Source organism: Macrosteles quadrilineatus, unplaced genomic scaffold (assembly GCF_028750875.1).
Source record: "Macrosteles quadrilineatus isolate MER2022 unplaced genomic scaffold, UCM_ALF_1.0 Scaffold_6__1_contigs__length_79288215, whole genome shotgun sequence".
Classification (NCBI taxonomy): domain Eukaryota; kingdom Metazoa; phylum Arthropoda; class Insecta; order Hemiptera; family Cicadellidae; genus Macrosteles; species Macrosteles quadrilineatus.
In genome coordinates, this window is record NW_026542599.1 from 9,329,866 (window position 1) to 9,345,640 (window position 15,775).

The 15,775-nt window shown below is 32.1% G+C and overlaps 1 protein-coding gene across 6 annotated transcripts in view; it reads left to right on the plus strand.

Moving 5' to 3' along the window:
- The first annotated feature begins 290 nt into the window (after positions 1-290).
- The window catches only part of LOC128996946 (neuronal acetylcholine receptor subunit alpha-7-like), a 419,574-nt gene continuing 404,089 nt past the window's right edge, over positions 291-15,775 (plus strand). For all 6 annotated transcript variants that reach the window (XM_054422490.1, XM_054422492.1, XM_054422489.1 and 3 more), the window contains exon 1: positions 291-381. In XM_054422490.1, the coding sequence (XP_054278465.1) occupies positions 330-381 (52 nt within the window). In that variant the 5' untranslated portion in view covers positions 291-329. The remainder of the gene's footprint in view (positions 382-15,775) is intronic.

The window sequence follows — 15,775 nt, forward strand, 5'->3', positions numbered from 1 at the left end:
ACTTACAGTACACATATCAATTAACACCTACTACTTTTCGCAAGCAAAACTTGAAGTGACACCGGTGATGCCATACAAGCACCAACCAACTTAAGTCGATAACATACGCGGCATAGGCAGTTGTATAATGCAATTAGTCGGGACGATGTTTTCACCACGGTAGTAGACACGGTCGATATCTTCACGCCGGCTAGTAGCGTAGTAGTGCGGTGGGTGGTGGGGGGAATCCAGGGGCCAGGGTGGGGGGTGGTGGGGGATGCTGCTTCTGGAGCGACACTTGGCCAACGACCACCACTAGGTACGGTCGGGATGGACAGCTAGCGGGAGACATGTCTGGAGCGTCACTCGTCTTACTCATTTGCTTCTTATGTCTTCTAAAAGGTAAGTGACGTCGCCCGACGAGTGAGAAGTGATGTGAAGTGACAGTGAGATCGATCTGTGCAATATGGAGTGTCGCGAGAGTGGTTACGACCCAAAATGGACGCGCAACGTGTGGTTGCAATGTGCAATACGGTTGGTGTTGGGATCGTAATGTGTGTGGATAAAAAAGTAAATTTCGCTGTGGTTGGTTTTGTAATCATTATGGGGGTTGTACAATTGTATGGTCTAATTTTCCTATGGTATTAGTGTGGGGGTGCTAAATATGGACGTATACAGTACTTGTACATACCGATAAATATATATTAATTTAAACCATGGTTAATTTAATTTTTACTTAGAACAAGGAACATAATTGAATTATTTACTAAACATTGAAACCAAACATCAACTACAACTCTAGTTATGGTTAAAAATTTACCATGAATAATATAGTTGTGTCAGAACAGAACCCTTTAAAATGTATGTACGCTATCGGATCATAAATAACCATTTTGTTAACTAAGGGTTAGTTTTGAATTAAGTTAACTCTATATTAATAATCAAAAATCAAAGATTACTAAAATTTTGTACAATTTATGTCATGATTTGTATCGAATTTAAAAAAGAGAGTTAAACCGTAGTAATTAGTAATTAGATTTTTTCCTTACAGCTCTAATTACTCCTGCCACTAATAATGTTTTGGATATCGTGCACTATTTGCAATACCATGTAGAATAAAAGCTTTAAAAGTAGGCAAATAACTCATTTTTATTTATTGGGCTTATGATTAAATATACCTGCCAATAAAGTTTAATATCAACGTAATAATATAGTTAGAATGAATAAACACCTCTAAAAAGGATCTTGAGAAAATCTGAAGGCAAATGAAATGAAACATATGGGTCCGAACCGCAAGAAACTCAAAGCTAACTGTTGAATATAATTTGATCATAGATGGATGATTACACTAATGAATGTAAATTGGCTTTCTAAATTTTGGGGAAATATATCGAAAAACATATATAAACCTTGTTATTCACAAAAGACTAAACATTTTGGCAATTTCTTAAACAATCCAAATTAATGCAAAACGTTTAATGTGTAAAAAGCGAGTGTGGCATCTAAGTTTTGTATATAAAAATTATAGCGTGGAAAAGGTAGGGTATAATTTATAACTAGATTATTATTCTTGTAACGATATAATAATTTTAAATTACCTCTGGTTATTGTTGTTCAAAGGTCCATTGTGGTTATTTTCCATCACGATGGTAAAAAAAACAACGTTTCGGGATCTGGAATCTGATACCGTCTTTCGGTGAAAAAAATTACCTAACGCATAACAACTAATAATACACAAAAAGTCCAACCTAAGTTGAAATACACCACAGAGAGTAGCATTCAAAAAATATGCACCTCTGGGTAGATGATTTGTCCGTTAAATAAAATTAAAAGTAATAAAAAACCTAAGCTAATACTATATTCATCGTTTAATATCCCACAAAAAATTTCATTTTGAGACTACTAGACAGAAAACAATAAAACAAGTAAAAGTAATCATTAATTTTGTAAACTGCATATTTTTCAGCACTTGTAAAAGATAAAAAATATCTTGATTAATAAAACGGAGTTTTAACGTAAACAAATTTTGCCATCACTAAAATTCAATTAATATTTTCATTGCAAATTTTCCCTAATATTATATACAATTTAAATTTTATGCAAACTAAGTCCAAGGGTACTCTGCAAATTTAACTATTCAGTGGTTACCAGCGGATACATTTGAAAAGACATTGTAAATCAAGTAAACCTCAATATTTGCTTCATATGGGTATGTTACATTATAAAGGAAAAATACACTTTGAACACATAAAAACACTATTTAGGGTAGGTATACAATGTTGAGGTGAAAGGTGCGCTTATTGTGAATCCACAATATACATAAAAGCGTAATGTTAAATAATTATTAAAAATTATCAAATCTCAATTTTTCTACAAACATTTATGAGTTCTAAGTTTCATTTTAGAAAAAAAACTTTTTATTAAAAAATTACATTAATGGTGAATTCAAATGCTTTTGGAATTATTATTAAATATTTAAAAGAATAAAAAGTTCATCTAAACAAAGATATGATGGTTTATAGCTAAAGATGAGAATATGTTAAATTTTACATGATCACCAATTAAACAAAATACTAGAAATTGAATTTGAATTGGATTTTGAATTTTGAATTGAATTGAATTGAAAACATTGTGTATTAAAACATAACATTGTGAATTGAAATTGGATTTCTTAAACAAATTAAATGTTGTAAATCAAATAATGTATATTATAAAACCCTAAACAATATCAGTTTTCAATTATCAATTATTTATTTATAGCCTACCTGTTATCGGTCGGAAAAATTAGCCACCAAAGTAGGCTAAATATTGAAAATAATTCTATAACATTCGTTGCAAACCCATTGTTTCATAATATCAATAACTTTTTTCAAAATATTCGAAAAAATCTTATTGTAATTTTACACCTTTGAATAACAGAAGCTGTCCTAGTTGCAGTTTATTTGTTCCTCAGGAGTATAAAGATCTTTTAAAGTTCTCAAAACGAAAATGTTTCCGGCACAGTGAAATAAAACACTGCAATAACGATTACCGTTCGGTGCGGGCGGGGCACTTGAAGCTGTAAAAATAAATGCGTTTTGGCTGCTGGTCCGTGCTGTGCAGACATTACATGTTCACAATGGACAATTGCTTAACGGACTGGGAAGATTAATACTCTAAAATATTGAAACCGTTATGGAAACATACAGCTTGTTAAAATATACAATGTCATAGGATCCTCAGCACGTTTCATTTGCATATAATATGTATCTTGTTGAAACATTTTGCATAAGGTGTAGGATTCTAAGTTAAAATTAATCGTCTCTATAAAATCCTGTAAAATATCGATAATCCGATGCGTGTGTAAAATAAAAGTTAACATTACGGAACCTTTATTTGTCATTTACAAAAATAGTAAAATAAAAATGTATTACGGTTTGAAAAAATTTAGATTAATTTTATAAAAGAAAATATAATCAATGTTCGGTCGAAATAATTCTTGTGTGGTAAATTTTGAATTGCCAATGAAAAAATGTTTTTTATTAAGAAACGTTTTAATAAATTCCAAGAAACATATATTGTAACGATGGAAAGTTATTTTGTATAGCAAACAATAAATACGACTAAGTTTAAAAAAAAAATGGTAAATTGTTTTAAACTAGGACTGTTGAATTAAACAGCGTGAGAAAAAATTAACTTAAATATTTGGAGGAAAAAGGATTTTTTACTTTTTGCATTTCATCTGGATGTTTTTTTTCTGCAAGATAAATATTAAAGGGAATGTTAAAATCAAGGCATAATATACAGTACAGTGTAACGTACAAATATTAATTAAATAAACTTTTAAATTTTCAAGACTTTTTTCGTACATCGGTTTTCAGATAGTGATTTAAATTTAAATAAAAAGTATCTTATCTAAATGCTTTAGACTCGATACAACAAAATCACGTACACAAAATTACAAATCTAGTGTTTTTAAAATAGAACAAACAGAGAAATAATCAGGTAACAAAGTAAAGTATAATCTGGTAAATACAATTATTGTAGAATATAAATCGTTTATAAAAGAGATACGAGTATACCTAAAATATAAAAGACTATTTTGCTCAAAAAATTGTATTTATCACTTAAAATTCAATTACATTATCGAATTTATTTGGTGGATATTTTTATAGATCAATAGTAATCGCATCTGGAACAAGAGAACAGCATTTACAGAGCAATATAGAACAAAACATTATTTCAGAGCCGAAAGAGACATTTAATTTAAACTGCTACCTACTTTCTTTTCAAGATAAATAAAGTTACAGATTTTCGAAAACTGAGCGAACCTTTTTGGTCCCTGTTTTCTAAAGTGATAAGTCCAATACTTACTTTATGAACCTAAAGGTATTTACAAACGTTCCATAATCCATATAAAGTATTAATAGAATTAAGTGACGATAATAGTGCATAGTTTTCACTCAATAATTACTTTCAACTGTGTTTTAATAAATTAAATATGCAATATTTCAATCATGTTTAATTCTTCCCATTTATATTAGCAAGAAAAAATATTTTGTTAAACTGTGACATTGTGGTTTGATGGTTGTGGTTTTAAGAATTCCGACACTCTCTATGGAATGTCCTTTAATAGATAAATAAATAAAATAAAATTTACTTTTGCCAGCAAGTGTTTCTCAGTACAAACCGTTTTAGAGGAACCGTGTCGTAACACTTCGGCCTAGTAACACTTCGGCCTAGTAACACTTCGGCCTAGTAACATTTCGGCCTAGTATTATTTTGGCCTGAAATCCTCAGATGTGTCCTGCGGTCCAACAATCTACCTGCTCACTAGTAACACTTCGTCCCAACAAAATATTTGACAGGTATTCACTAACTATTTGGGAGGATATTAAACAACTAACAACAAATAATACGACAAAGGGCATTAGATTTAATATTTACTCAAACTGCGTTAGGTTAGGTCAGGTTGGGTTAGGCTAGGTTAGGTTGGGTTAGGTCAGGTCAGGTTAGGTTAGGTTAGGTTAGGTCAGGTTACCAGTAGGCTGTAAAGTATATAGTCCATGGGCCGCTTACTACCTGAACTGCGTTCATCAACCCTTGTCAACTTTTCGTTGGGGACGAAGTTTTACTCCATTAGCTTATCTATATACAGCCCAAAGTAGCCATGAACTTTTGAGAAAACTACAAGTCACACACCCATAAATCATATACTTAAAATTTTCGCCATGACAAGAAACCTTGCGCAAAACTATCCATTATTTCATAATTGCCCTTTTAGGTCGTAATTCCTTTCTAAAGGGAACTTTCCATATACCTAATGTTAAAAAATACCTCAGCTGTACTCATTTGTTTGTATTACTGTATTCTGTTTTGTTTATTTCAGCTTAACTTTTTAACCAATCAATAATTGTATTAATACTTATTTGAAGTCAAACGGGGGGGGGGGGGGGGAGCCTGTGGGTAACAGCTAGTTTAAGTAACTGTAAAAGCTAGTGGGATGAAGTGTTCCTGTTTTTCTAAGAAATATTTGTTTGACCGAAACGTTTCTGGACCTAAGTGTTACTACGCCATAGGATCGATCTTGTCATTTAACCTATGCTAACTTAAACCAATGACAGCAAAACCCACAGTATTTTATCAGCTGATCGCCGTTATTCACATGAAGCGACGAGGTACTGAATATAAAAACACATAATAAACATATGTTTCCCGTATAGAAATCTACCTACTTCAAAAGTGTAGTAACAGATGTTAATAAAGTTCGCAAAGTTCGAAGAGTTGGCTTTATGTCGTTCTATAAAGGTCATATTGTCGATGTGATGAGGGTTGCGAGGCAAACGGAGATCAAAAACAAGTGTTAACAGGTACATAAAACATAACTTGCTCCAACACGCAGCCCGCTGTGTGGAATGGCAACGAACCGGGTATAAATGCTGTGGTCCGGGAATTATTGATCAGATACAACCGCACTTTTTGTGCTCACAGCAGTTGAAAAGCCAATTTACGATGTCACGTAGGAAATAGGTGTTTGTCATGACGGCTTTGATGTTGAAAATGTCATATAGTTTCTATCTAGTTGGTTCAAACACTGAATGAAGGGGGTTTACTTTACGTGTATTTACTACTGAGTAATACTAGCTGTTACCCACGGGCTTCACCCTGTTTGACACCATAAGTATTAATAAAACTATTGATTGGTTGAGTTAACCTGAAATAAACAAAATACAGTAAAAGAAACAAATAATCACACCTGATTTTAATAAGGTAATAAATTGAAAGAATAACAAACAAATAAGTACAGCTGATGTATTTTTAACATTAATAACATTAACTAGAGCATTATAGGTATATGAAAAGTTCCCTTTAGAAAGGAATTACGACCTTAAAGGGCAATTTATGAAATAATGGATAGTTTTGCGCAACGTTTCTCGTCATGACGAACATTTTAAGTTCATGGGTACTTTTGGCTTTATATATAGATTACATAAATCATGTTAATAACTGTATCAACGTAAATTGGATATCATAAAGCTACTTAACTTTAGCTGTAGGTGCCAAAAAACTAGTTTAGCACAAATATATTTCGTTACCATCTTTACGATCATATGCTATTCATGCTTTTACAAAGTTAGTAATAATGTTGACCTGGCCGTGAAACTTTATGTAATTAAAATAGAAATATTTTAATCATTTGGTTATTTCAATTAATTTATCGTTATATTTAATAGCAACATGTTATCGTTAATGTTAAGAATATTGAAGTAATGTAAAGGCTATTGATATTGGTATCGGTTTATTCAATGCTAATATTGAATTATACCCCTTGTTACTTGGAGAACACCGGGTTATCGATGATGTTGCGGTTGAAGCATCATCCAGAGTTGTGTGTTTGAATAACTCCAGTTATCGGCCTTATCCTTCTCTATAATCTGGTACATAACTTTACTTTTCTGTCTTCTTTCGTAAAAGTGGTTTTGTTTTCAAACGAATAGTGCTCTTCAAAAGCTTTAAAATTCAGGGTGTCCACATTATGGCAAGTCAGATATAGTCATGGAAAGTCATGGAAAAAAATCTGGTTATTGAAAGTCATGGTAATAGGCAATAAGTCATGGTAATCCCCAATGATGGATGGATTTCAGGGGACCCCAATGCTCTAGTCGGCCGTAACCCCGACTATTGTAGCATTTTCACAATTTTCACAAATATACGACAATTGAATTTGTACAGTTGTATTAGTTTATGGGTTTTGAGTTTGTATCAGTTCATTGTTGTACCTATTGTACTCCATTATTAATACATATTTCAGTATTTTCTGTGAAATAACATGTCTAGGCAGTATTATTCGTGTGTGTACGTAGTATTATCAGTTTCGAGTAAAGTTCATGAGTCATGCAAATCAATGGTTAATGGTGATGGATAGTCATGGAAAGTCATGAAATTAATGACAAAATTTCTGTGGACACCCTGAAATTGGTAAATACCCCCGCCGCAGCAAACCTGCAGACTAAGCGAATTTCCATTCGCCTAATTGGATTTACACTAAAATGTCTCCTTAAAAATATCACATTTATTCCCTATTTAAATAACATTAGTTTGAGTACTTAGGTTTGCTGCAATAGGGAGGGTAAAAATGCGTTTTTTTGTAAAATGTTAATAGTTTAGTATGAAATGAATGCATTTTCCAAATTTGATCAAAATATGTTCATAAACAAGCAAACTACAACAGTTAACTTATTCTCCATAAGAATAACATGGGTATTTTAAAATTACAGATTTTTGGAATTTTCTCCGTAACCATTAGGCGCATAGTAACGCTTTAATATACTAAATTATTTGTTTTTTTAAGCTCTACAAGATAGTTTGAAAAGAAATTGCTAAATTGTAAGTTTTTAGGGTCAAAAATGGGAAAACCCTATATTTACCCCATAAAACCCCCCATAAACCCCTGTTCCCATAGTCCGATCATGCTGGTTCGCGAACTCGTTCGAATAAACATAGGTTTACACGTTTGTACCAAATTCCATCAAAATCGGATCATTTTTGCTCAAGTTATCGCGCTAACGGACACATATATAAATATATATAGGCTATATATATATAAATATATATATATATATGAATTTGATTGGATGGTGTTTTTGGCCTCTAGGGACCTCAAAACGAAAAAATAAATCGGTCCCGGGTCCAGGTCTCACCATGAGTACTACGGTAATAGCTTATTCCCTATAGGGGAAATTCGCTAAAACGTAGATATGATGATTATATGAACTGTTTGTGTTTTATAAGATATTTATAACGCCCTCTTGTTAGTTTTCGACATAGATATTAAGTAATCCTTCGACGTACAAGGACTATAATTAATAATTAAGTTTGGGATGTTTCTTTAAAAAAAATCTTTACTAAATTAAATTGGTCACCAAATACAACAAAATACATGCATGCAATTTTACATGGGCTGTTTAATTAAATCCACATACCATGTTTCAACTTCAGATATTTATGTTTTCTCGTTAATATAAAGATTATTCAATTTAGACTTGAATACATCGTTAGTTACCTATATTATAATAAGTATTGTAATCTAACAACATGTGTGATTACTAGGTTGCTAATAAGCTGCTAAATTAGGGCTGGAATAGTTTTGTGACAGATAATCAATTGCTATTCATTAGTAACATTGTTTATGAAAGGATATTGGAACGCCATATTGCTCTATTTGATAAATTAAATGAATATAAAAAACATAGGTCTATTGTATTTTTCTACACCAAGGTAGCAAAATATGTAAAAAAAACCTGCACCATTTTATAAGCTATTCAACCATACGCCACACTATTGAGGTTTAGATCTGCTTTTGTTTGTTTTAGTGGTTTGAATACTAGAAAACAAGGAACTTTTTTACCGTCTTTACAGTTCAAACTGAAACAAAATACAAGTTTTGCTTAATACATGCCGACTATCTATTTTTAAAATGTTAAAAACACCATGTTTTGGAGTCTTTAAACCATCAAAGCGTACAAAAGCAGACCTAAAGCTCAATAGTGTGGCATATGGTTGTAAAGCTTATAAAATGGCGCAGATTTCAACAGATTTTTCTACCATCTCGTATACAGGGTGTGGAAAAATTCAATAGACCAATGTTTTATTTATATTTATCATAGACCTTAATTTTATCTTTGGGTCCATTTACAATGAAGTTTTTACTATTGATCTTCCACCATTTTCTATTATTCTTATTCAAAGTTTAATGCAGAACACGAAAATGACATCATCCATTTAAGTCCATTTACTTACAGGTAATTGAGATATTGCTGTATTAAGTTTAAAAACATGGTTATTTTTTAAAAATTTAAATTAATTCTTTGGGAAGATAATATTTTCACTTGGAACCTCTTATAAGCATCATCACACTTCATTGAATCACACGAAAAAACTTTTGTTACACTGATTACCAATCACTCTGATTTAGACTTTTGAAGGGGGTTTTCTTTATTATTCATACAATATCACGAACATAATAGTGTCAATGAATTTGCTTAAGCCCGTAGAGGTTTGGAGTTCTATAAGGTCTGTAAGAGCACATAGATTATTTGCAAGCTCTTTGAGAAACTAACATTAACTGCGGGTCTTTATCTTTGAAACAATTTAGGACCATTACACTGTACCATTAGGCTGTAGTGGCTCGCGCAAACGGCCGAACTAATATTGTAGTCCACCCCTGATTGCCAGCCAATACTGCAGTCACTGATTTCTTACCCTATTGATTTTTTAGTGTTGCGTTTAAAACTCATAACAATCTGATAACATTAATTACTAACAATAACCAGTTTAATAATAACCAGAGGTCGTTCAGTGGTCGAAAACTCAACCAAAAATATGTAATGAACAGATTTCTCTATTTTCAACCCAGGCTGAAAATAAAACATGTGATTGGAATTTCTTCCATTTGTTTTGATTTTCTGTTTAGATTATAAAATCTGAGAGTTATTTATAGTTTACTTTTTGTAAGTAATTTCTTAAATATTTAAGGGTTGTGGGGTCATATTTTTTCATAGGGCTCTCAATTATAGATTATATTAAATTGTAAACTTTTTGTAAACTTGCCCATGATTTGGAAAGTTTTCTATCATAAGTAAAAATACCGATGACTGTGTAGTGTGTGAACACTGATATGAAGACAGTATTAAATTCGTGAACACCTGTGGTATTAAGGTAAACGATAACACCATTTAAATCTAGAAAAAATGCAAATGTCTTACATCTAACTATTGTTGTTCTGGGGAATAACACTGTTATTGGTAATAGATAACTCTGATGGTATAACCTCTACGTATAATCTACCTATCACCAACCTACCGTAGGTACCTTTGGTTTATAGTTCAATTTATGTGTTTAAAAATGGGAAGATTTAAAAGTAAACCTTTTTACGCCCGAGTTCATGGCACATGTGCTTAAGGTAGAGCAGTGTTAGGCAAACGAGTCGGGCTCATCGCCTCTTTGTAATCAAACGCTATGCCAAGTATCCAACGCGCTCGGTTCTGTCGAGTTAAACTAACCTGATTAAAAAGGGAGCGAAGCTTAAAGAGACTAGTTTACCTTTTTCAAATTGCTTTGATCGTACTATGAGCGTGTATGTGTGTATTTTATATTTACGCAGTTCAATGAACCGAAATTAAAGTCAGAAAAACATTTTAGCATAAAAAAGTGCGATTTGTGAGGGATTGTACTACCTCACCTCTTTCCCTTTTACATGAAAGCCCGAATGGCCAAGGTTTTTACGTTTGTAACGAGACCAGGGGTTGGACATTCCCCTTTTAATACGTAAAAGAAATACGATTGGTGTAGAAAACAAACCTAAAATACAAAAACCTGTAGCACATGGCTGAGTAGCTGAGTGGACATAGTAGTTTTTTTTCTGTTCATAAAGTTCCTTAAAGAAAAAAGGATTTTCATTTCATTTACTTCTTCGATTTTGTGAGGATTTCAAGCCAGGATACACCGACTTGGATTGAGGCTTATAATTCCAAACTCGATCAGAGGTGATACGCATCTCATTAGATCCATCCCATCTGATACTCAGTTAGAAAGGACCTTTCAAAATCATCGGCTCAACCCAAACGACTAAACATGAAATCCAATGGCCTTAATCGTGTAGCCAAGATATCAATTTACTGTCTAAAAGTTTAGGCCAAAATATTCGGAATACGTAAAACACCAATATAAATTTATTGCTGGGTATGTGTTTAGTGAAACTGGTATACCAGAAGAATTGATTTCTCCCAGGAGATGTTTCAGAAACTGTAACATCATATTTAATCTTGGCTTAGTAAATAATTCAATAAGGTAAAAAAAATCAAAACTTGATTGAATTTATACTTTCCATATCTACTCACTAAGTTAATCAAAACTGCTAACTAAACACCAAAAATTATTTTGCAAAATCCCCTTAAGGTCAAAACACACTTTTTACTTCACTGATACAAAATGAGTGCTCGGCTGCACTGGAAGGTGATATCTTTAACTTACCAGGTTATACGTTTGGCCACAATTCCTACGATCGCTGTCTGAGATTGCCAGCATTGTATTTATGTCCCACTATATCTTGACACAGCGGGGAAGCCTTATAGCTTTGCCTTACCCCTCCCCCCCCCAGCAAACACCCCTCTCTATCACGAAACAACAATCTATACCTAACCTCCCCCTGGTCTGCGTCGTAAGTCAGATTGCAGTTTATGGTAACTTACACTATGCCTGGTGTACGACAGTTTCTGTAATAGATTCAGTTAATAGTTTAATCAGTAAGGTGCGAGCTTTGTTCGAGCTGAGTATAATTCTGAGAGGATGATCTATGTGGCTTGGTTGCTACTAAAATAATAGAGGAGCGATCTGCTTTAGTGGTAACCGGAATCCCGGGTTAAAATCCTGCCAAATCCCCAATGGATTTTATCTAAGTGGAACCCTTAGGTCTAGCCTGAAGTAATGTGAAAAACAATTCCGGGCTCGTGCCTAGCGTCCTAGGACAAAAAGAAACGACTGAAATAAGACTTTTCTTGAGCAATATTTGAACTATATTTAGTTAAGAACAATTTTAGAGTATACCTGAGTCTAATTTTTGAACTATCTAGTTACTGGCTTACTTAGAATCAAACCAGATACTTTGCCATTGCTAAGAAAGATTTGTTATCGCTATCCAGTAATATAATTTTGGAAATAAATACTATATAGAACGTGGTATTGTGGTAGTTTAAGATAGATTATATTTATTATTGGGTTTGGGTTACACTGTGTTCTCAAGATTCTTTCTGGTGAAATCTGAGTTGATAAATCAGTCGAGTATATATATTATTTTCTAAAACCTCAGAATAATTAAACAACTTCTTCTCTGTACAGCACCTGCAAGTCGTAGTAGGAATTTTATTATCAGTTACAAAGTGAAACACCCAACACAAAAAACACGTGAATTTGCATATCGCTTGAACTATTAGTTTATAAGTGTAGTTTTAGAAACGATAAATCTAACAATCTGTCTTAAATATTAATGGCATCTTGCCTACATCATTTGAGCCAAAATCGTAAGTTGTGTTTAAGAGAATACATGTCTTTGATACTATTTATCAGATTTAAGTATTTACAAGTAGACTGCTCATTATATTGAAAATATCTTAAGCAACGTTTGTGGGTGTTAAAATATATCACGCTTACATCTACATTTTCTCCTCTAATTTTCAGCTTAAATGCCAGATGACAAGCAATGGTGTACAAATTAATAATTTTACTTTATTTCTCAACTAATAGTAGTTCTTAACTTCAAATTTTACCGAAATAAGTGTATTTGAAAGGTTATTTCGCACAAACTTTATAAGCCAGCTGATATAAACATCTATATATAAAGCCAAAAGTAACCATGAACTTTTGAGAAAACTACAAGTCACACCCCCAAAAACCATATACTTAAAATGTTCGTCATGACGAGAAACCTTGCGCAAAATTATCCATTATTTCATAAATTGCCCTTTAAGGTCGTAATTCCTTTTTAAAGGGAACTTTCCATATACCTAATGTTAAAAATACCTCAGCTGTACTTATTTGTATTGTTATTCTTTCAATTTATTACCTTATTAAAATCAGGTGTGATTATTTGTTTCTTTTACTGTATTTTGTTTATTTCAGGTTAACTTAACCAATCAATAGTTTTATTAATCCTTACGAAGTCAAACGGGGTGAAGCCCGTGGGTAACAGCTAGTTTATTTAAACTTTTTTTACCATTGTTGGAATAACAAAATATAAACTCTGTGGGCCCATTCGAACATTTAAGTGTAATAAAGTTCATCCCTGTGGCTTAAAGTGTTTTATGACTCTATAAATGTTTATTGCCTCGATGCCTCCATTTATTGCACGTAGTCCCTTTGTCGTTTGTCGCAAGGTAGCGCGTACTTACGCCATAAAAATTTGTTGAGGGTGGTAAATATTACATTATAAATTTAAATTTATATAGGCCTAGGGGTTTTAAGCTGTGTATACAGTACTTGTTATGTGTTGGTATGTGCGTTTTTTCCTTCGTGTTTAGTATAATCAACAATTTATCTGATAGCTGGAAGACCTTGGGGATTGTTATGGATATGTTGTATTTGTATAAGTCGTGTCGTATTCCTGGTTTTAGAATATCTCACGATTCAGGTCCTCATTTTTTAAGTCACAATGTTTAGCTTATAAGAATTCTTATACTTATTTGTCCCCATATGACTTTTGGGGATTTTGTATCAATTATATTGGGAAATTAATAGTTTAAAATGATTTTAGGTACCTATATTTCTGTACTTTTATTCTTCTAGACAACAGATCAAATATAACAGTTAACATTGTGTAAGTTTTAAAAGTGGGGTTTAATAATCATTTTGGGATTTTAACATGAATTTCCACAGACTTAAATGCGTAACTAGACTAATGCGTATTCTTCTAATTCTAGTTCTTGTACTATTTTAAAACAAAAGTAGAGTTAGAAAATGTTTTTAATTACAGTAATATACTACAATTAAGGCTATCGTCTTGATATAATTGAATAAACATAAATCAGTATTCAATACTGTTGTTCAGATCATGGTACTTATTCATTAAGTGTAAAAAGAAAACTAAATAATAAATATTCCCACTTATTGTTTTTAAACATACAGTATATCCAGTTCATTGTTTATCGTTGATATTAAATATTTCTATGTTTTCTCTCTCTTAAATCTTAATATTTTTTAATGAGGTTAAAATTGTACTTAGTATCGTTATATGTATGTTGTTGATTTTATGTTTTTGCATAAATTGAACGTTTTGTTACTATTTTTATAACATGGATGAACCAATGAACCAGAATTAAATTTCCCCGTGTAGTATACATTTTTTTGTACAATTAAATTAATACAATTATTTGTTTTTAAAATACCATCAACCGTAAAAAGATATGTTTACCTCTTTCACTACAGTATGAGCTGTATAGGAAATTGTTAAGTTTTTCACAATTCAATTCGTCAAGTAATGATTGAAATTTTCTGTTTACGCTATAAATAATTATGTTTCAGAGAATTCATGTTGAAATATAGAAAAACAAACCATACAGTAGCACGATTCATGCCAAGCTACGAGCGTATTATGAGGCAAGGAGAAAACAAACATGAAGCCCACTATGCTATTGTTGACCCATGACATACTAAGACTGTTTGCATATGGAACAAACTAGTGAGATGGCCTTTATGGGGAATATAACTTATCTTTAAACATTTCCTGCCGAAGGTACAACTATCAATGCATTATATTTGCGTAACAGTTTTTAAAATGCATTTTATCACTGTTGTAGATTTAGAAGCCAAAATTATGGGTGTTTTAAGTATAGTTTTCTGATAAATTATCCAACAGTTTTATGTGTTGAATTAGGCCTAAATCGGTGGGGATTCATTTGTTTAGAAGGTGGGAATGACGGAAAGTAAAACGATGAAATAAAAAACTATGTTAAATACTGTACTGTAGTAACAATACCAAGGTTTGGACCGTCTCCTTAAACAAAATACTTGAAATTTCCATTGTCGTAGAAACACAAAACATAATTAAACAAAGTAATTGGTTTTTTGAGTTCCAACTGAAGATTTATCAGGAAAGTTCATTATTGTACCAGTTCATCAATTGCTTAGTTAGATATATTCCTCACTTAGGATTGTCCGGATGATGTAGATGGGCAAAATGCATGGAAAAAGAGTCAACCGACCTTTTTAAAGCGAAAAATAACATAATAGTAATATTTAACTTTTTAAACTCATAGGTTCCAAAAAAATATTCAAAACCCTTTATCAAACCCTGCCCCTTAACATGCATGTTTAGTCACTAAATATTTTTTTCTAGTATAATAAATACAACTCGCAACAGTCTATCCAGATGGTAGTGCATGTAAATTAAATTGTGTTGACTACTGTAACAAAATGTAACTTAAAGAATATATGTATATATATGTGTTTGTAGTAATACAATTCTGATACATTTACAATTTTAAAAACAAGGGTTTCTATAAAAATAAGTTGATAATAATTGTCAAAGGAGGGTATAAATAGACCGGCTGATTGTACAAAGGCGTAGTTTAAAATGGAGCTTTTAATAATTCATCCTCTCCGAGCAGCACTCAAAGTAGATTATTTATAAATAAGATGAACACTTTTGCACTAACGCTTTACAGTAATTACAGTATAAATAGGTTTTCTATTATCTATAGGCTGAAATACTTGGTTGGGAGGATCTGTGTTTCGAATGATGAATATTTACTATTTTTTCATGGTT